This window comes from Pituophis catenifer, unplaced genomic scaffold, assembly GCF_029215685.1.
Source record: "Pituophis catenifer annectens isolate HBS135680 unplaced genomic scaffold, rPitCat1.0.hap2 SCAF_9, whole genome shotgun sequence".
In the NCBI taxonomy this organism is placed as follows: Eukaryota; Metazoa; Chordata; class Lepidosauria; order Squamata; family Colubridae; genus Pituophis; species Pituophis catenifer.
This window is the reverse complement of record NW_027256889.1, coordinates 2,155,479-2,174,818: the sequence shown is the minus strand read 5'-3', so window position 1 is coordinate 2,174,818 and position 19,340 is coordinate 2,155,479. Positions and strand designations below refer to the sequence as shown.

General features: G+C 46.1%; 1 protein-coding gene across 2 annotated transcripts; it reads right to left on the bottom strand.

The window, feature by feature from the left end:
* Nucleotides 1-18,848, bottom strand: RINL (Ras and Rab interactor like). 2 transcript variants are annotated; one of them, XM_070949778.1, is made up of 12 exons: nucleotides 17,656-18,848; nucleotides 16,249-16,402; nucleotides 14,934-15,072; nucleotides 13,967-14,075; nucleotides 10,568-10,640; nucleotides 9,982-10,070; nucleotides 9,090-9,419; nucleotides 7,722-8,369; nucleotides 4,669-4,983; nucleotides 3,846-3,974; nucleotides 2,724-2,884; nucleotides 1-2,008 (listed from the first exon to the last, which is right to left on the bottom strand). In XM_070949778.1, the coding sequence occupies exons 2-12, from the start codon at nucleotides 16,299-16,301 to the stop codon at nucleotides 1,646-1,648; spliced, it is 2,409 nt and encodes an 802-aa protein (XP_070805879.1). In that variant the 5' UTR covers nucleotides 16,302-16,402; nucleotides 17,656-18,848; the 3' UTR covers nucleotides 1-1,645. The 2 variants fall into 2 exon arrangements, with proteins under 2 accessions (XP_070805879.1, XP_070805880.1); XM_070949779.1 differs by lacking the exon at nucleotides 17,656-18,848 and adding an exon at nucleotides 17,089-17,160.
* Nucleotides 18,849-19,340: the final 492 nt, after the last annotated feature.

The following is a 19,340-nucleotide window of genomic DNA, read 5'->3' as shown; positions in this document are numbered from 1 at the left end:
GGCCTTGATTGTAAAAAGATATTAATAGCATTGGGAAAAGGGGGATGGGACACTTCAAATAATTCCTTGGTGGCCACTGTTATCCGCAAACACCACTATGAGGATGCAGCGTTCACCAAGGGGGGATCTTTGCACTTCTTAAAAAAATTACAAAGGGCTTAAACCAAAATACCAGGCCTGCATCAAATTTATAGACATGGCTCCCATTCTCTTGAAGGACAGGGGAGGAGGAAACGCCAGAAATCCAGGGTCAGAAAAGGACATGATTTTAAAAAGGGAGATGTAAAAATTAAGCCAGTACGTTTAATTGACTTTTCCAGAATCCACTCGATAAGTCTGTCTTGGGTGGGCGAAAAAGCCTTCCAGCCAGCCCACGGAGTGTGCAGCGAAATGCACTCGGTTTGTACGATTGGAGACACGGGGCCAACTCTGCAGAAAAGCTGATGAGAGAAGGCAATAAAAAAGTTGAGCAAAAGGGGAGAGAAGGAAGATACGTGTGAAAGTCGGAGACCTTCACAGCCTGGAGTTGGTGACGCCATTTGCGTTTTTCTCCCAGTTCCTCTGTTAGAAACCTTCGTGTTAGGCTGGTTCTTCCCCTTTGGGTGGGGAGGAACCAGAAGGAGGACAGTTAGAACAACTTTAAGAACAGTCCATTCCTCTCCGTTACTAGTTTTAGGGATGACGACAGCCACTGCCAAGGTGAGCACTTCAGCACTTCAAGATCTTCTGCTCAAGAGATTTCTCCTCTGTAGTCCTCATGTCAGCTGCCACTTCAGGCTTGCCTTTTGCTATCACTCAGTGCCAGACTGCCATGAACTCGGGGAGTGGGGGGGACTGCATGGGAGGGGGGAGAATTCAAGGAAAACGAAAAGTTGACCGTATCTCCTTGAGACGTGGGTTTCAAGGTCAACCAGCTGGAGAACGGAATACAGCTGCATATCAAAGCGACCGTTCTGAAAATATCTTCTTTGAATTTGATTGGACACTGGGGGGGGGGGGAAGGGGTGTCAGCATGGGGAGGTATCTAAAGAAAGGAAAGTTAGATTTTGGCGCGCGATTTTCAGTTCTGGCTTTGCACTGCTGTAGTTCACTTGACATCTAGTTAACTATACCTTTGTAAAAAAAAAAAAACAGAATTAAGGATTGTTCTTTTTTAGAGACTCAAGCTGAGACAGGTCTGACATTAAGCCAGTCTTAGTTTAGTCTAATCCCTAGAAACTCAGCCTTTTCCTGGATTTAGGCCAGGGGCCTGCAACCTTAAACACTCAAAGAGCCATTTGGACCCGTTTCCCGCAGAAAAGAAAACACCGGGAGCCATAAAACCCTTTCCGTGCCTGACTATTTCTTGAGTGGCCACAAAACTAACATATTTAGTTGAATTAAACGTTCTGTTTTCTTCTGAAACTTTTCTTTTCTTGGATTTATCCATGGTTGGCCTACCGGGGATTGAAAAGCTCAATAAATAGTGTGCAGGGGCGTGTCGCACATTGGCGGTTGTGATGCATATTTTGAGTGATAGGGAGCCGCAGCAGAGGGGTGAAAGAGCCACATGCGGCTCCAGAGCCACAGATTGCTGACTCCTGATTTAGGCCAACTTGGAAACTTCATCCAACCCAGACAAGACAAGGAAGGTCCATGGCCATAGTCAATCCCCGTCCAACTGCTCCATCCCCACCCTTCCAAGAGGCTTGTGGGACTCAGTCAAGTTGACAGCCTCCGGAAGCAGACCGGAACCAGAGGCGGTCAGGATGCTATTTTTGGGCTTGTAAACAAAATTGACACTGCCCTCTCTTTGGAGGAGTTCTGCACGGATCTTCTGTGGGCAGCTGTCCTCCGTTAAAAGTTGAGAGGAGTTGTCCGATACCACGAAAAGGCCATAGGCGGCACCGTCAGAGATGCCATACTTCTTCGCACAGGCTGCACAGACCAATGCCGTGGTCATGTCGGGAGGAACGGAGATGGTCTTCTGGTTATTGAAGGGTTCGTGGAAGGAGACGTAGAGGGTGTGCTGAAAAGAAGGAAGACAACGAATGACCATTGGGGTCACAGCATCCCAACAATGGGCTCAAACTCACCGGGAAGTCATCATGCAAAGACCGAAGTCTGTGGGGAAAAGGGTCAAATGCCACGAATGGTGTAAAGAAAGAGAAGGAGAGCCAGAGATGGATGGACCCTCTTCCACTGGGGATTATAGAGAACATCTATCTGCAGTGGTACCTCAGTACTCAACTGCTTCAAAACTTGTCTAATTGGTCACAAATTAGTTGTCCCAGTACAGGAAGATCTCAACTTACAACAGTTCGTTTAGTGACTTGTCAAAGTTACAACGGCACTGGAAAAAACTAACTTATGAACTAGTTTTTACACTTACAACCATTGAAGCATCTCCATGGTCACATGACTGAAATTTCAAATGCTTTGCAACTGACTCATATTTATAACTCGTATTTATTTATAAGCAAAGTCAATGGGGAAGCCAGATTCACTTAGTTAGCGTCACTAACTTAACAACTGCAGTGGTTCACTTCGCAGCTGTTGCAAAGAAGTCATAAAATGGGGCAAAATTCACTTAACGAATGTCTCACTTAGCAACAGAAATTTTCAATTCTGGGAACTGAAGTCTACATCACTTAAAGTTGCCACGGTTTGAGAAACACTGAAGGGATGTTTTGCCTTGCCTTTTCGACTTTAATGTTCTCTTTTCACCTGCCTTCCACCCTCACCTGCAAATTGCGTCGATGGTGGTGATGGATGGTTCGGCGGCGATGCCACTGATGGATGGAGTGCTGGGCCTCCACGCTGATCTGCCTGGTGAGGGTAAAAGTCGCTTGGAAGTTTTCAATGTGGTAGAGAGCCCCGAACCAGGTGGTGAGATAGTAGCCCCCTAGAACGCAGGAGGAGGGGAAGGGAGGATAGGAACGTGGGAAACACAGTAAGGTTTCGGAAAAAATCTTGGGAGTGACAGTTCGAAGGTTTCTGACAGACCTTTTGCAAGATCAAGTTAAGCCCCCCAAGCAACTTCAAGCCAGTCTTGTGGGTTTCTTGTTGTCTCCTCTCATCTGTCAAGGCAACAATCGGTAGGGCACTTCCCTGTGCAACAGGGCACTTTTTTTTTTTTTTTAATTTGATTTATATGCCGCCCTTCTCCGGAGACTCAGGGCGGCTTACAATGCGCTAAGCAATAGCCTTCATTCTTTTGTATATTTATACAAAGTCAGCTTATTGCCCCCACAAACTGGGTCCTCATTTCACCTACCTTAGAAAGGATGGAAGGCTGAGTCAACCTTGAGCCTTGGCGAGATTCGAACCTGCAGTAATTGCAGGCAGCTGGTCTTAATAACAGGGTGCTTTAGACCACTGTACTACCAAGGCTCTTTGAATAACCCCAAGGCTTCTAGTACAGAAAGTATAATCTTTATTTTATTGTTCAATTTTATTTTATTGTTCAATTTTTATTATTTTAAATAACTGAAGCAGCAATTATTGAAGAGGCAAGAATCCTCTTATTTTCCCCACAACAACCCTATGAGGTAGGTTAGACTGAGAGATTGGCCCAAAGTCACCCAGCCAGTTTTCGTGTCTAAGGCAGGACTAGAACTCACTGTCCCCTGGCGATTGGCCCAAAGTTACCCAGCCAGCTTTCATGTCTAAGGTGAGACTAGCCACTTTTCAGCTTAAGGCAGGACTAGAATTCACTGCCTCCTGGTGACTGACCAGGACTTTCATTCCACATTTAGAAGAACCTCTGAGTCTTAGCAAGAACTTAAGATGATCTCCTAATGGCTAGTGGAAGAAAACTCTTCCTCGGAAACAGATCCAGCTGGAGCCCAGCAAGCCCACCCTACCTTCTCCCTGCAGCTGACTGGGATCCATCAGCTCCATCATGTACTCCACATCCAGCTGTATGGACACCACATCGCAGCGCACCAGCACATAGATGAGAACTGGCAGGAAGTCATCGGCACCAAACGGCTCTTCCAAAAATAGAAAGCAAAGGCATATTATGGGGAGGGGCAGCAGACATCTGAAGCAGCTCAGGGAGGAAGGAAGGAAGGGGGGGCTGAGGCTGCTTGGCAATATTTATTTCTATTTATTTACAGGTAGTCCTCAACTTATGATCACAATTGAGCGCCCAAACTTTTTGTTAAGTGAGACGTTTGTTAAGTTTTGCCCCACTTTCTTGCCTGAGTTGTTCAGTGAATTGTTGCAGTTGATAAGTCAGTAACCTGGTTGTTAAATGAAACTGACCTCCCCGTTGACTTTGCTGGTTAGAAGTTAGCAAAAGGGCCTTGGGACACGGCAACTGTCATAAATATGAGCCAGTTGCCAAACATCTGAATATTGATCACGTGATCATGGGGATGCTACAAAAGTCCTTAAGAGTGGAAAAACTGTTTTAATTGGATCACATGACCAGAGGGATGTTGCAATGGTCATCAGTGGGAAAACCGGTCATAGGTCAGTTTTTCCCATGTCGTCGTAACTTTGAACGGTCACTAACTGTTGTAAGTGTTGTAAGCGGAAGACTACCTGTATTTATTTATTAATTTCCTGCCTTTATTATTGTAACCTTCCCCTACTTTCTCCCCTCCCCCTATCAATGTCTTCCGTGATCACGGAAATAGACGTTAACGGAATTGAGAAGGAGCCCACCCAGAAGCTTCCTACCTGCCTTCTCGCAGTGGAGGTTCATGGCCTCATAAAGCATCTTGCAGACCTTCAGCATCTGCGTCTCCTTCTTCTTGGGCGAGTAGGCCTGGTGCAGGAGACTCAGCTTGGTCTGAATACGCTCCAGGCAAGCCCCGTCAGGCACCCCGGCCGCCACTCCGAGCTCTTCCAAGCTTTGCTGGCTCAAAGTCAGCTGATTTTCACGCAAACGGTTCAGAGACCCGTCCCGGGTATGGAAGTCCAGCAACTGGGCATAAATCGTATCTCTCAGCGGCTTCAGGATGCATTTGTAAAGGGCGTCTTCCACCACGGAACCTGGGCCAGAAGAAGAACAACAGAATTGGAAGGGACCTTTGGAGGTCTTCTAGTCCGACCCCCCCCCCCCTTTGCTCAGGCAGGAAACCCTATAACATTTTAGACAATTGGCTCTCCAATCTTTTCTTGGAGCACCCACAACTTCTGGTGGCAAGTCGTTCCAATGATTAATTGTCCTCACTGTCAGGAAATTTCTCCTTATTTCTAGATTGCTTCTCTCCGTCATTAGTCTCCATCCGTTGCTTCTTGTCCTGCCTTCAGGGGCTTTGGAGAATAGGTCGACCCCCCTCTTTGTGGCAGCCCCTCAAATATTGCAAGACTGCAGTCTTGTCCCCTCCAATCCTTCTTTTGATGAAACTAGATATACCCAATTCCTGCACCTATTCTTTGTATGTTTTAGCCTCCAGTCCCCCAAGGTCAAGAGAATGACCTTGGAGCCAAGAGGTGGGTCCTTTGGTGTTAGGGACTAACATCTTAGGCAATTGGTTGCAAGCCAACTTTATCTGTTTAGGTCATATTGTCCAAGATGGAGCAACCCTTTGGCCTACAACAGTAGCAGTTAACATCTCAGGAAGGTCGAGAGCAACGAAGTGGATAGGGCCGCATCGCATCTGTAGGTAGGACTGACATTTTCAATATTTTGAGCAAGATGTCTTGCTTTTCCAATGTTGGTATGCTGATTTTATGTTCTTCATGGCCATTCTTATATACTTTCGCTGGCTACAGGTTGCCCAGCCTTACCTTGGTGTAGTGTAGTCCAATATTTCTCAACTTTGGCAAGTTTAAGAGGGGTGGACTTCAATTCCCAGAATTTCCCAGCCAGCAAGGCTGGCTGGGGAATTCTGGGAGTTGAAGTCCACCCCTCTTAAAATTGCCAAAGTTGAGAAGCTGGGGAATTCTGGGAGTTGAAGTCCACCCCGCTTCAGTGTTAATTCAATTTGCAAATCACAGATTTTAGCTTGGAACCCAATCACCGGTGTGTCTTCAAGACATCACTGGTCAAACCAATCATGGCTTATGCAGAGATGTCCCATCATCTGTTCCCCTGCCTTTTTTGAGCTGCAAGGACCGAGACTGAACCTACAACCTCCTTCCGTGCCATAACAAGGGCTGCCGAGTTAAGAAAGCTTTCCCACCTTTGTCCAGCTGCTTTTGGAGACTTACCAGAAGATAAACCCATTTGGGTAAACATGACCTGAAAACCTTGTGGGAAACTAACACAGGAAACCAGCTGGGATTATCTGTCTTTAGAAAAAGATCTTAAAGCTGGAATTTAATTTGCAGCCCAAAGCTTCTTCCAAATTTTGCACAAAAGGATGTGCAGGTGAGCTCAAAAGCTTCCCACTTTTTAATTGTCTGTTGAAAGTAGCTCTCTTGGGGCCTTGGTGCTCTCTGAGCTCGGTAGTTTTCTTGCAGACATTTTGTGACCCAACTAGGTAACGTCATCAGTTGTGGAAGGGCTTGCTGTCTATTTATATTCAAGTGGCTTGCTCGGTCAGTGTTGGTGGGTTTGTTCTTGGTGGTTCCTTGACTAAGCTGTTGTTTACTGCTTGATTCTTTGATTGCTTGTCTTCTGGCACTGATGATGGTTCCCTAGTTGGGTCATGAAACACCTGCAAGAAAACCCCCAACCTCGGAGAACCCCAAGGAGCCCTCATTTCAACCCTTCTCTTTAGTGCTAGAAGGGAGTGCAGGAGAAGGAGGACTGTGGGGGTCCTTGGGACTCTCTGAGCTTGCTTGTTTCCTTGCAGACGTTTCATTACCCAGCTAGATTACACCTTCAGTGTTACTACGGAGTGAGGTTTGGTCTTTTTTTACAAACCCCACTCCCTTCTATCACCGTAGATGTTACCTACCTGGGTAATGAAATGCCTGCAAGGAAACAACCAAGCTCAGAGAAATGAGGCCCCTCATTTCAACCCTGAGCTACAAATAGTCTCTTTTATTGGTTTCTGGTTCCCCCCCCCCCCCATCCCCGTCACATCCACCGCCCCAAACCTCTCCTTCAACTGTCAAAGCCACACACGGCACTGCTTGCATCACAACCCCGACCACAGACTGGGTTGATTTCCTAAGCTATCGGCGTTTGTGTCAGCAGACCCTGTCGTAAACCTGCCTAGAGCCCAGAGTGGAAACCGCAGAAGTATTTTCAGTTGTTCGGAGATAGGGCAAGAGATATTTATGATCAGTTTTCTGGGAAACGGACTTGAGGGGTGAACTCCTTGGGAGTCGTTGCAGACAGAGGAGTTGCTAGCGAAACTTTGCTCTACCAGGAGAAGAGAGTATTGGTAGCTCAGGGTTCAACCCCTGTAGAACAGGGTTGGTTCAATCTAGCACCAATGATGTTACTTAGTTTAGTAATGAAACATCTGCAAGGAAACCACCAAGCTCTGAGGGCACCAAGGACCCCACAGTACTCCTTCTCTTCCTCCTCCCTCTCTCTGCAAGCCCCCCTCTCTTCTAAAACTGATGGTGTTACCTAGCTGGGTAATGAAACGTCTGCAAGAAAACCATCAAGCTCAGAGAACCCCAAGAACCCCATATTCCTCCTCCTTTTCCTCCACTTCCACTCCCTTCCAGCACCAAAGAGAACATTTGTCGCTCAAAGTCGAACTGTGGGGTCCCAATCCTGCCGGCTGTTACTGAGGCATCTCTGCTGTGCAGCCATCACTGCTACCCAAGATGGATCATTTTCGGACTCCCCGCCCCCAAATCTCTCGGAAGACCCCGTTCCATACCGAGATCCAGTTCCTCGGCATCACCATATTCGCAGTAGGAGGCGCGCAGATCCGAACTTTCGCCCAGGTAGCCCTTCAGATTGCTGATCATATGCCGTATCACCTGCAGCATTTCAGTGCTGGTTGGGTGCCGGGACCCAGCTCCTTGCTGGATGTGCTCCACAAAGTTCTGCACCAGGCCTCCCACGTCCGACGTGGGCTCCTGGACCAGCTCTTGCACCCGCTTGGCGACCCGGCGCTCGAGCGAGAGGAAGCCGGTCAGGGCACTGCTCATGGCTGAGAGACGGTGGAGCACCTTGTGGGTGAAGGTGATGGAGGAAGGGCGCCGTCTCTTCTGCGGTGAAGGGGTGGCAGGAGGGAGACCCTCGCCCTCGTCCTCCATGCTGCTGATGGAGAGTGAATCCAATTCCGGGATGAGAGGCAGCAACATGGAGTCGTTCAGCAACAAGGATTCGGAACGGGCCTTTTTCAAGCAGGGAAAAGCGTCGGCCGAGATCCCTTCCACCCAGGAAACACGGTGGGGAGAGCGGGTCTCCTTTTGGGACACCGTAGGAGACCACGGTGGCGGGGTCTCTGTTTCCAAACTCTTCCAGGACGGTGTGCAAGGAAGGAAATCCCCTTGCGTAGAGGCTGAGCAGGGCGGAGGGTCTGCGGGGAAGAAAACGGCAAGAAAGGAGCCCATGGGCAAATTAGGCAATCTGTGTTATTCCATCTACCATCTAGAATGCCAACTGGTAATATTACATAGTAGTATCTACTAATAGAAAAGGAATCTTTGTAGCCCGGGGTTTAACTGTGGGGTCCTTGGTGCTCCATGACCTTGGGAGTTTTTTTGCAGACATTTCATGACCCAGTTAGGTAACATCATCAGTCCTAGTAAGGAGTGGGGTTTGCGGAGTGCAGGAGGAGGCGGAGGAGGAGGAGGAGGAGGAAGAGGAGGACGACTGTGGGGTCCTCAGTGCTCTCTGAGCTTGGGGCTTTTCTTGAAAACATTTCATAACCCAACTAGGTAGCATCATCAGTGCTAGATGGGTGTGGAGTTTGTGGAGTGGAGGGGGAGGAGGAGGAGACTCTGGCGTCCTTAGTGCTCCCTGAGCTTGGTGGTTTTCTTGCAAATATTTCATTACCAAACTAGATATCATCATCAATGCTACTGCTAGCACTGATGATGTTAACTAGTTTGGTAATGAAACGTCTGAAAGAAAACCCCTAAGCTCAGAGAGCTCCAAGGGCTCCACAGTTCAACACTGAGCTACAAAGATTCTCTTCTATTGGTAAATCATGCTCTTCCGAAGCAGGAGAACCGGGGGGGGGGGGAGTTTATACCCATAAGCCCCCCTCCCTCCCCGAGAGCTTCCCAAACCTTACCTTCCCCCGTCTTCTCTTTCTCTTCCAGAGACTTGAGACGTTCCAGACTAACTGGGGCTTCTTGCCTCGCTGAGCCATTGGCGAGTGGCTGGGATCCCCGCCTGCGTGTCGAGTGGTAGAGGCCGGGGGCCAGGTCGAGCCATTCGATGTCGCTGTGCACGGAAAGAAAGAGGGGGTTCACGATGCACAGGGCGGCGTCCTCGGACGTCACGCGGATGGAGCACGAGGGCTTCTTGGATTTCAGCAGGTCCCCGTTGGGTTCCATGCAGCTGGCTTCTGTGTCGTCTGAGCCCAGGCCGTTGGTAGGTTTAAGAGGCATTGCCCAGAATGCTGAGGAGGGAAAAAAAAAAAACAAGAAATGGAGGAGAGGAACCCTGGGGGGCGGGGGGGGGGCTTCAAACTGTTCTATGACATCAAATGTTTTATTACCCAATTAGGTAACATCTTCAATGCACTGATTATATTACTTTGTCAGGTAATGAAATATCTTCATAGAGCACCAGACACACCCACACACTCTTCTCCTCCTCTTCTCCACAAGTGACACTCCCATCTAGCACTGATGATGTTACTTAGTTGGGTAGTGAAACGTCTACAAGAAAACCACCAAGCTCAGAGAGCACCAAGGACACACACACCCCACCCACCCCATTCAACCCTGAGATACAAATATTCTCTTCCACCGGAATCCCTATGGTAAGTCTGGAGTGGAAAGAAAGATCTAACAACTTCTTTCTGAATAAAATGAAACCTTCCACTTTCTCAAAAACTGCGTGCACTTGTTCAAATGAAAAACCACGTTGCAAAGTTCCACAGAGTACAGATATTAAGCAACCCGATTAGGCAAACCCTCCCCAAATCCCAAAGCAGAAGGTGGGGTATTCTCACTCACTTGGGCCCAAGGTGGCAACTGCATCTAAATCAGCTCTGCCAGGGAGTTGAAAGGCATGGGCGATCCTGAGCAAACAGGGCAGGATATCCCTGGAAGAGAAGCACAATGACAAAAACGATGATACTCACAACTGGCTCCTTGAGGGCCTTCCGTGCTACCTTTTTTTCCCATTCATTTATGACTGATTTAGTTATTTATTACATTTCTATGCTGACCCTCTCCACAAGGTGACTCTGGGTGGCTTACAAATTATAGAAACAAGTTAAAAATAGTTAAAGGATTAAAAGATTAAAACGGACCATTAAAGATTAAAACTTTGCACTTTAGAGGCTGTTTTAAAGTGGGTGCTCCTAGTATAGTCAGGGCATGCGGTCTGATATTTCTTTCCTACATCTCTTTTCCCAAAGCCTGCCCAATCTCCTCTTACAATTTGGAAGGTCTTCCGACGAACGGAAATATTTGGGAGAGGGCAGATGCTAGGAGCCTGATATCTGGCCCTTACCGGATTAATGAAAGTCACATTCAGCACCTGTAAATTCCTCCCAGCCCACTTCAACACCACAACCTCCCTCTCCCTGGGGCTCACCTGCTCACAAAGTGAAAGCCAAGCAGTTCCAAAAGGTTTCTGAAATACAACTGAGAACCTTTGAGGTGAAGGGCTGCAGAAGGAAGGAAGGAAGGAAGGAAGGAAGGAAGGAAGGAAGGAAGGAAGGAAGGAAGGAAGGAAGGAAGGAAAAGAAAGAAAGAGCAAGAAAGAAAATAAGAAAGAAAGAAAGAAAGAAAGAAAGAAAGAAAGAAAGAAAGAAAGAAAGAAAGAAAGAAAGAAAAAGAGGGAGGGAGGGAGGGAGAAAGAGAGAATTTGTTTAGTGACTGTTCAAAGTTACAGCAGTATCGAAAAAAATGACTTACCTCTCTGGTCACGTAATCAAAATTCAAATGCTTGGCAAGTGGCATGTACTTATGACCGCTTTTCACACTTACGACTATTGCACCATCCCCATGATCTTGTGATCAAAATTCAGGCGCTTGGCAGCTGACTCATATTTATGACAATCGCAGCGTCCAGGGGTCACGTGGTCCCCTTTTGCGACCTTTGAACAAGCAACATCAATGGGGAAGCCAGATTCGCTTAACAACCATATTGCTAATTTAACAACTGCAGGGATTCGCTTAACAATGATGGCCAGAACGTTAAATTCACTCCACAGCTGTCTCACTTAGCCACGGAAATTTTGGGCTGAATGAGGACTACCTATAGATGTTTGCCATGGGGGGGGGAGGGGGAGGAAGGAAGCTTCCGTCCTTGGCCAGTGCTTACTAGTGAAGCACATGCTTTATAATCAGAATAATTTCTTCCCATTTCTTTTCACAATTTCCTACTAAAGGCAAAGGGGAAAAAAAGAAGAGAGTCTGGAAATTAATGACTTGCACGATGCCCAACAATCTGACTCAACGCTTCCCTCGGTGGATTGGGACATATCCGCTGTTCACAACAGAACATCTGGAGGGCAGCAGAAGGAAGTCTGAAATTCCACTTACTGACACTTCTGGCCTGAGAAAAAGATCTCAGGGCCAGGATCATCTCAGGAAGAAGAGGTAATCAACCAGCAGGGGAAAAAAAATATTGAACCAAGAAGTGGGATGGATGGGCTGGGTCAAAGGGAGATCCAGCCTGGAATGAAGGAGAAATTTCCAGACAGTGAGAACGATGGAAGAGCTTGCCTTCAGAAGTTGTGGGTGCTCCATCACTGGAAGTTTTCAAGAAAAGATGGCACAACCATTTGTCCAGGAAGAAATAAGGGACTCCTGCCCTGGCAGGGGGTCAGACTAGAAGACCTCCAAGCTCCCTCCCAGCCCTAGGATTCTGATTCTGTGGTTTCGTGTTCTCTACGTCCTTCCTTCCTTCAAGGCAAGGATAAGGATCCTGAACACTCTTGTTTTTCAAACGCCAAGAGCCTCTTCTCTTGAAAGTTTCAAGTTTTCCTTCTATACTGAGGCACGAAACGCAGAAGCAATAGTGTAAGCTCTCAAATAAATATTAAAGTAGTTTAAGCCCTAAAACATCAACCTTGAGACAAATTCACCCTGGAATAATTAGTGGCATTTTGAAAAGCAAGAAAACCAGCCTGACATTTTCAGCAGATGCCAAAGACACAGAGCTGCCCACTTGGCATCACTCCTACCCCTGGGTTTTGCAAAATTTAGGTAATTCTGCAAGAGAAAACTGGAAGCTGTACCAGTTCTTTCCAGTTGTTATGCAGAGCAGAGGTGTCCAATCTTGGCAACTTTTAAGACTTGTGGACTTCAACTCCTCAAATTCTCCAGCCAGCCATCGGGAATTCTGGGAGTTGACGTCCACAAGTCTTAAAGTTACCAAGATTGGACACCCCTGATGGAGAGCCCTGGGTTTCTTCTTCCCCTGGGTGGGAAAGGTGCTTCTCTCCCTCGCCCCCTTATTCATTTCCTTAAGTTTACTTGGGGAGGAATCCTCCCTGTTTTGGGGGAGGGGGGAGAGAGAGGGAGGGGGGGAGAGAGAGAGAGGGAGAGAGAGGGAGAGAGAGAGCGCATCTGTTTACATTGCTGTTTTGCCTAGAAGCAAGGTAGGATTAAAAATACATATTTAACACAAGGAAGAATTCCTCACCTGTTCAGAGACGGGGAACACCAAATTCAGGGGAAGCAAGATGAGAAAAAAGTGAGAACCGGAGAACGGAGGGAAAAAGGCAGAACTAACGGTCAAGAATTTAAGGAGGTAGCCAGTTTACAAGGCGAGCATGCAGCCTGCAACAACTGGTGCTTCTCCAAACTACTTCCTCTTTTAAGTAGAAGGAAATGATGTTTTGAAATTCCCCAGAAGAGACACGATGAGTGTTGAGGTCCAGCAACTGGTTGGGGCAAGGAAGTGAGGAACGGTAACTCAGAGCCTGGACATTTCCTATTTCCCACACTTCGGCTTCCCATCATGAGATCGAGCAAAGGAGGTGAAATTTTGGGGGGGGGGGTGCCAGAGAAGGGAAAGGAAGGGGTTCACATTCCCTGTTTCTCCTCTACATCTATAACTCTAGAACCCCGAAAATGTAGACCAGGGGTCTCCAACCTTGGCAACTTTAAGACTTGTGGACTTCAACTCCCAGAATTCCTCAGCCAGCAAAGTCTTAAAGTTGCCAAGGTTGGAGACCCCTGGTGTAGACATTCATTCATGCAGCTTCCTTGTGGGAAAGAAAAGCAAACATCTTTCCGCCATAAATGTGAGGACTGTGGGATCCTTGGTGCTTTCTGAGCTTGGCAGTTTTGCTGCAGACGTTTCATTGCCAAACTAGGGAACATCATCAGTGTGATGACGTCACTTAGTTTGGTAATGAAACATCTGCAAGAAAACTACCCACCTCAGAAAGCACCGAGGACCCCACAGCTTAATCTTGAGCTGAAAACATTCTCTTCTAACCCAAAAGTGCTTTTTTTCTGGAAGCAATTGGACTTCCATGTTTTTTCTTTGCAGACGTTTTGCTTCTCATCCAAGAACTTATTCAGCTCTGACTGGATGGTGGGGAATGGAAGGATTTATATTCCTTGCAGACAGCTGGACATTTGCATCCTTTTAGAGAATCGCTGAGGAACTTGGAGGTTTATCTGTGACTTCAGGGTCACCTGAGTCTTGCAAATGGTTCCTGTAGTCTGCAATTTGTTTGGAAATCCCTTCATACTCCCACACCATGTGAAGGCTTCTTGGACGAGAAGCGAAACGTTTTCAAAGAAAAAACAAGGAAATCTACTTGCCTCCTGAAAAATCACCTTTGGGACAACCATGACCTGGATGACGGAGAATCTCCATAGACATTTAATTCTCTTCTAACGTTAAAACTGACTGAAGATATTTTTAGCACTGGTTTGAAAATACCGCTTAATGCTGCATTGTTCCATGAGATTGCCAGGTGTCTCTGTTCACCTCCCAGGGACAGAAAGCTCCAGTACCAAACCAACTCACCTGGATTGTCTTCAAGAGGAAAAAGGTCAACAATCTTATTGTCACTTTCAGGTAACCGGAGGAAAAGGGTCTTGGTGGCGGCGTTCCCATTTCTAGCAACGATGAATGACTGAAAGAGGTGAAAAATTGAGACAGGAAGGTTGCTGGAAAATCACATCCCAAAGCAAAACCATCACCACCTCCTAAATACCCATTTCTCTCACCCTTTCGGTAGGATTTATAGTGATTAAATTTTTAAGTAACCCATCTCCCTGTGACAGTCACTCGGGGAGGCTTACAATATAATAAAAAAGTAATAAGTGATTAAAATTAAGAGGATTAAACAGAAAACTAAAAAACAAAAGAATGGGTGGCATGGGGATGTTATCTTCTCTATATCCCATCCGCTACCCCTGGCCTTGGGTGCCCCTATCAGGGTGGCAGGCCAGCCAGCAGAACCAGGTTTAAGGCTCTTCTGCATTTATTTATTGAATTTATATTGCCGCCTATTCGCCCACGGCGACTCAAGGGGGCTTACAGAATATAAAACCACATTTAAAACAATAAAAAGTAACAAAAGGAATCAAATAAATTAATGTAGTACCATATAACGAAATCACCTCCCACCCCCACCTCGGCGACAGCAGATCACACAAGCCATTGAATGGGCTCCCTCCCACTCTGGGTTCCCCAGGCCCGCTGGCAGAACTAGTTCTTCAGCGCCTTCCGGAAGAGTATTAGAGTGAGGGCCATTCTAATCTCTGGGGGAATGATGTTCCAGAGAGACAGAGCCACCATGGAGAAGGCCCTTCTTCTGGGTCCCACCAGGTGTATCTCCCTTGGGGATGGGACCCGCAACGTTCCCTGCCTCCCCACTCTGATGGATCAGCAAATTAGTCCAATCCCAACAGATCTGAAAAGATCAGCTTTGCAGGAAAGAAACCCTGGGCAAAAATTTTAGTCCTTCTAAAAAGGGTTAGTTATTCACCCCCGGTTGGTGCGACGAGAGCAACCTCTTGACTTGCTCCGGCTGGACATCCAGAAGCTCCCAAATGCCCCTCGTGGCCGAGAGCCTGTCCAGAAGTGGGATGCGACTGCTGGATTTGCGCCCTGCTGTTTCCTGTGACCTACGAAAGAGAAAACGCAAACGAAAGAGGCCAACTGATTTTGTGCTGCCAAAAAAACCCCTCCAGTCGTTTGTGTGCAAACGTTAATATAATATACGGAGTAGGAAGGACAGCGTATAAATTCAATAAATAAATAATAAACACATTTTGACCACGGGTAGGATTCGCACAAGGTCCCAAGTCCTAGCATGGATTGGCTTTATTAAATGAGCAGCCAGCGGTTCTTTATTCAACGAAACAGAAGAATGGAATAAAAGAATTGGAAGGGACCTTGGAGGTCTACTAGTCCAACCCCCTGCTCAGGCAGGAAACCCTATACCATTTCAGACAAACGGTTTTAAACAAACCACAATTATTTTATCATTTTTTATTTTTATTCTATTATTTTTATTTCTTTTATATTGTGTTTTTATTTCCTGTAAATCGACGTGAGTGAATAGGCGGCAATATAAAATTTCCAAACAAACAAATGAATAAATTCAATGCAGCAAAGGAAGTCAACCCAATATGCGATCTGGCGTTTTCCTGGGATAGACAAATAGCTTAAAAGAAGCTGTCAGCAGAACTGCCTAACTGTCAATAGGTGGTAACCCCACGAGAGTTCAATCAAAATTTACTCCTGCACTGAGATCAGAGCAGCTGTTTATTTATTTATTTTATTTTGTCGCGTTTCTATGCCACCCAACTCCCAAGGGACTCTCCCAATCAGCCAGGCACTACACAAGATCGAACATGGTAGGTTTAGAAGTGACACAAGAATCTCCTTGGATGTCCTGCCATGTTTCCCAATTTTATTTATTTATTTATTTATTTATTTATTTATTTATTTATTTATTTATTTATTTATTTATTTATTTATTATATTTCTATACCACCTTTCTCCCGTAGGACTCAAGGCGGTGTACAGTCAAGAAAAATATACACAAACATCATAAAATTGCTAATTAAAATTATTATTATAACATAGTTTGGCTCAATTAAATAAATTAATTAAATTTTGGCATTGTATGGACTTCAACTCCCAGCATTCCCACTTATCTCCTTCTAGGAATTCTGGGAGTTGAAATCCACACATCTTAAAATTTGTGGAGGTTTGGATTACACGCTCTTCACATAACCAACTGGGCAAACAGGCATTCCTCTTTCTTGACCCAGACACGCAGACCCTCTCCTTACCGAGACCCTGGTCCCTTGTGCTCCTTGTTGGCATCAACCATGATCTCCGTCATTGTTCATTCCCACGAGACTCCAGTTAATCCCCAAGCCCTCTTTTCCTGATCAAACTTTCCAAACGGTTTTTTCTTTGGAGGGGTGGTCTCCGAACGTTCTCCTGGAGAAACGAAAGATGTCAGGCAGATGAATCTGAGCCCCAGGGGTTCACGGGTAGAGAAACAATAGCAGGAGGAAAAGAAGTGTCCGTGGCCCAGGTAAACTAAACAGTGTCCTGAGGAAGGGGTGACTTATTTGTGAGATGGGTGGCTATATGCACGGGACAACTAAATAAATAATTTGCTATTGTGGGATTCAGTAAAACCTGCTACCCTCGGGGAAAGGAGCCAGCTCTCCCCAAGTCCGTCTGGTGTGACTGAAGAATTCTACTGATCAATAAACAAGAATATTTGTAGCTCAGGATTGAAATGAGAGGTCCTTAGTGCTCTCTGAGCTTGTAGATGTTTCATTACCCAACGCAGGGAGGAGGGGGAGGAGGAGGAGGAGAACTGTGACGTCCTTGATACTCTCTGAGCTTAGTTGCAGATGTTTCATGCAACTTGCAGATGTTTCATGATCCAAATGAGGCAACCTCATTACTAGTTTGGTAATGAAATGAAAACAACCAAGTTCAGAGAGGACCAAGGAACTTTAATCCTGTTTGAAACCACCAATGTATTTGTCAATAAATATTAATCATATACATTAATAGACGCCCCCTGGCCTCCTTCCATAGGGAATTAACCCCATAAGCTCAACACTCTTGAAAGTTCCCACCGTTCGGAGAAGTAATCATACTTAACATACCTACAGCTAAATTAAAAATGTCCCACGTCCAGGGAAGGTACTTCAGAAGAAAGTTTCCCCTTCCAAATGGCCACTTCCTTTTCAATTCCTGCCCTAGTAGAGCTCACACCAAATCTGCCTGCAAGGGAGACCCGAGCCCACGTGCCCCTATCAGCGGGCAAAATGGCGGACAGAGTCAATGCTCAGCTCTGAAAGGAAGACAAACATCCTGCTTGAAAAAAAAACCAGCGCTCGGCAAAACACCGAATGCATCCTTACCGTCGTGCCAACGAACATTTCTGACCTTCCTCCCACACACACACGCAAAGTTCCAGATGCGTTTGAATATCTTGAATATCTTGCGAACAGGCAAGCTCAGAGATCACCAAGAACCCCCCAATAATTCCAGCGTTCATTCCCCAGAAATAGGTGAAGAGATTTTGGTTAACCTCCCTGAGGCTTGTAGGGATAGGTAAATCTTTTCTCCTCAAACCCTGCCGTAACCTTCCTGCTCAGAAATGAAACCTGCAGTTCTGCTCCAAAGGTCCCCGTGTTTACTTGATCCCATCAACAGTTAGAAGATCTTACCTTGCGATTGGCATGCACAAAGGTGAAACCGCCAGCTGTGAAATCTCTGGGCCTAGCTGCCACCCTTGGATCAGCAAAAGGTGAGTGAAGAAAGGCAGGACCGACGCACTAGGACAGGACCGACAGTTTCAGGAGACAAAGGCAGGGATGTGGTTTGACACCTCCGCCGACTGCCTTCACGTGGTCCTGGGGCCTCCTCCATTCACTTCAAAGAAAGGCAGCTAGAGAAAATAAAAGTTGGGCGGAGAAGCATTTGTTAGAAAAGCATTTAAGAGTAGATATGCTGGATCAGAAAAAAACCAACCTCATTTAATCCACTTGCTCTATGGTGGCCAACCAGCTTACGAATGAACACAACCACTTACACTTCTCAGCAATGGCCTCCGGTACTAGAGGTGATACAGTGCCATTATGCTTAGTACATGTCAAGAGCCTTCCCCTTCTTGAATTTAAGATTTTTTTCCCCAAAGCCTTCCAAAGGAATCATCCATAACCTTCAGTCGTGGATCAATAGGTCCGTTGATGCACCAAGAGAGAGAATTCTGGAAGAAAATCTCCTGTGTGAAGCCAGAAGGCAAGATTAATCAGGACAGACACCCAAGGTAAAACTGAGATGGCTGATGGAGCTGTTAAGGAGGCTCAGGCAGGTAGATGAATTTAAGAGCAGTCTTAAGCCAGTCTCAGCAACTTTGTGTGGGGCTGCTGCCTGGGGGATTCTGGGAACTGAAGTCCACACATCTGAAAGAAACACTGACTTGGTCAAAGATATTAATAGCACAAGGCTATTAGCACAAAAGCTCAAGAAATTGGCTAAGCTTCCAAAGTGAAAAGTGCTTTAAAAAGCAATTTCCTGTTTTATTTTTTTTTTCTCATGTTTAACCTGACTATTCCTAGAGATCTTAGAAAGTTGCATACCTTTTAGGAGCAGGTCAGTTGAACTAAGAAAAGGGTTTGCCTAACTATGGACTCGGACAGTGGCTCAGTGGCTAAGACGCTGAGCTTGTCGATCAAAAGGTTGGCAGTTCAGCAGTTCAAATCCCAAGTGCTGCGTAACGGGCTGAGCTCCCGTTACTTGTCCCAGCTTCTGCCAACCTTAGCAGTTCGAAAGCAGGTAAAAAATGCAAGTAGAAAAATAGGGACCACCTTTGGTGGGAAGGTAACAGCGTTCCATGCGCCTTTGGCATTGAGTCATGCCGGTCACATGACCACAGAGACGTCTTCGGACAGCGCTGGCTCTTTGGCTTTGAAACAGAGATGAGCACCGCCCCCTAGAGTCGGGAACGACTAGCACATATGTGTGAGGGGAACCTTTGCCTTTTAACTATGGACTGTGGGAATGATTTTGCAAATTCCTTTATAATCCATGTATTATTACTTTTTTAAAAATAGTATATAACCTGTAAACACTAGCACATAAAACTAAACTCTTTATATGTGAAGCCCTTATTTATGCTAACAGCTAGAGTCTAGACCATTCAAGAGTTGCTTTTATCATAAAACTTTTCCAGTACCTCTATCTGAAGAATATATACATTTCTTTAATTGTAGCAATAAATAAAAACTTGTAATAAGATGGCAGGGAGCTATCAACTAGTGCCCAAAGCTATTTTGCTGTAATCTATGATTCAAGGGTGAAATCCAGCAGGTTCTGACAGGTTCTGGAGAACCAGTAGCGGAAATTTTGA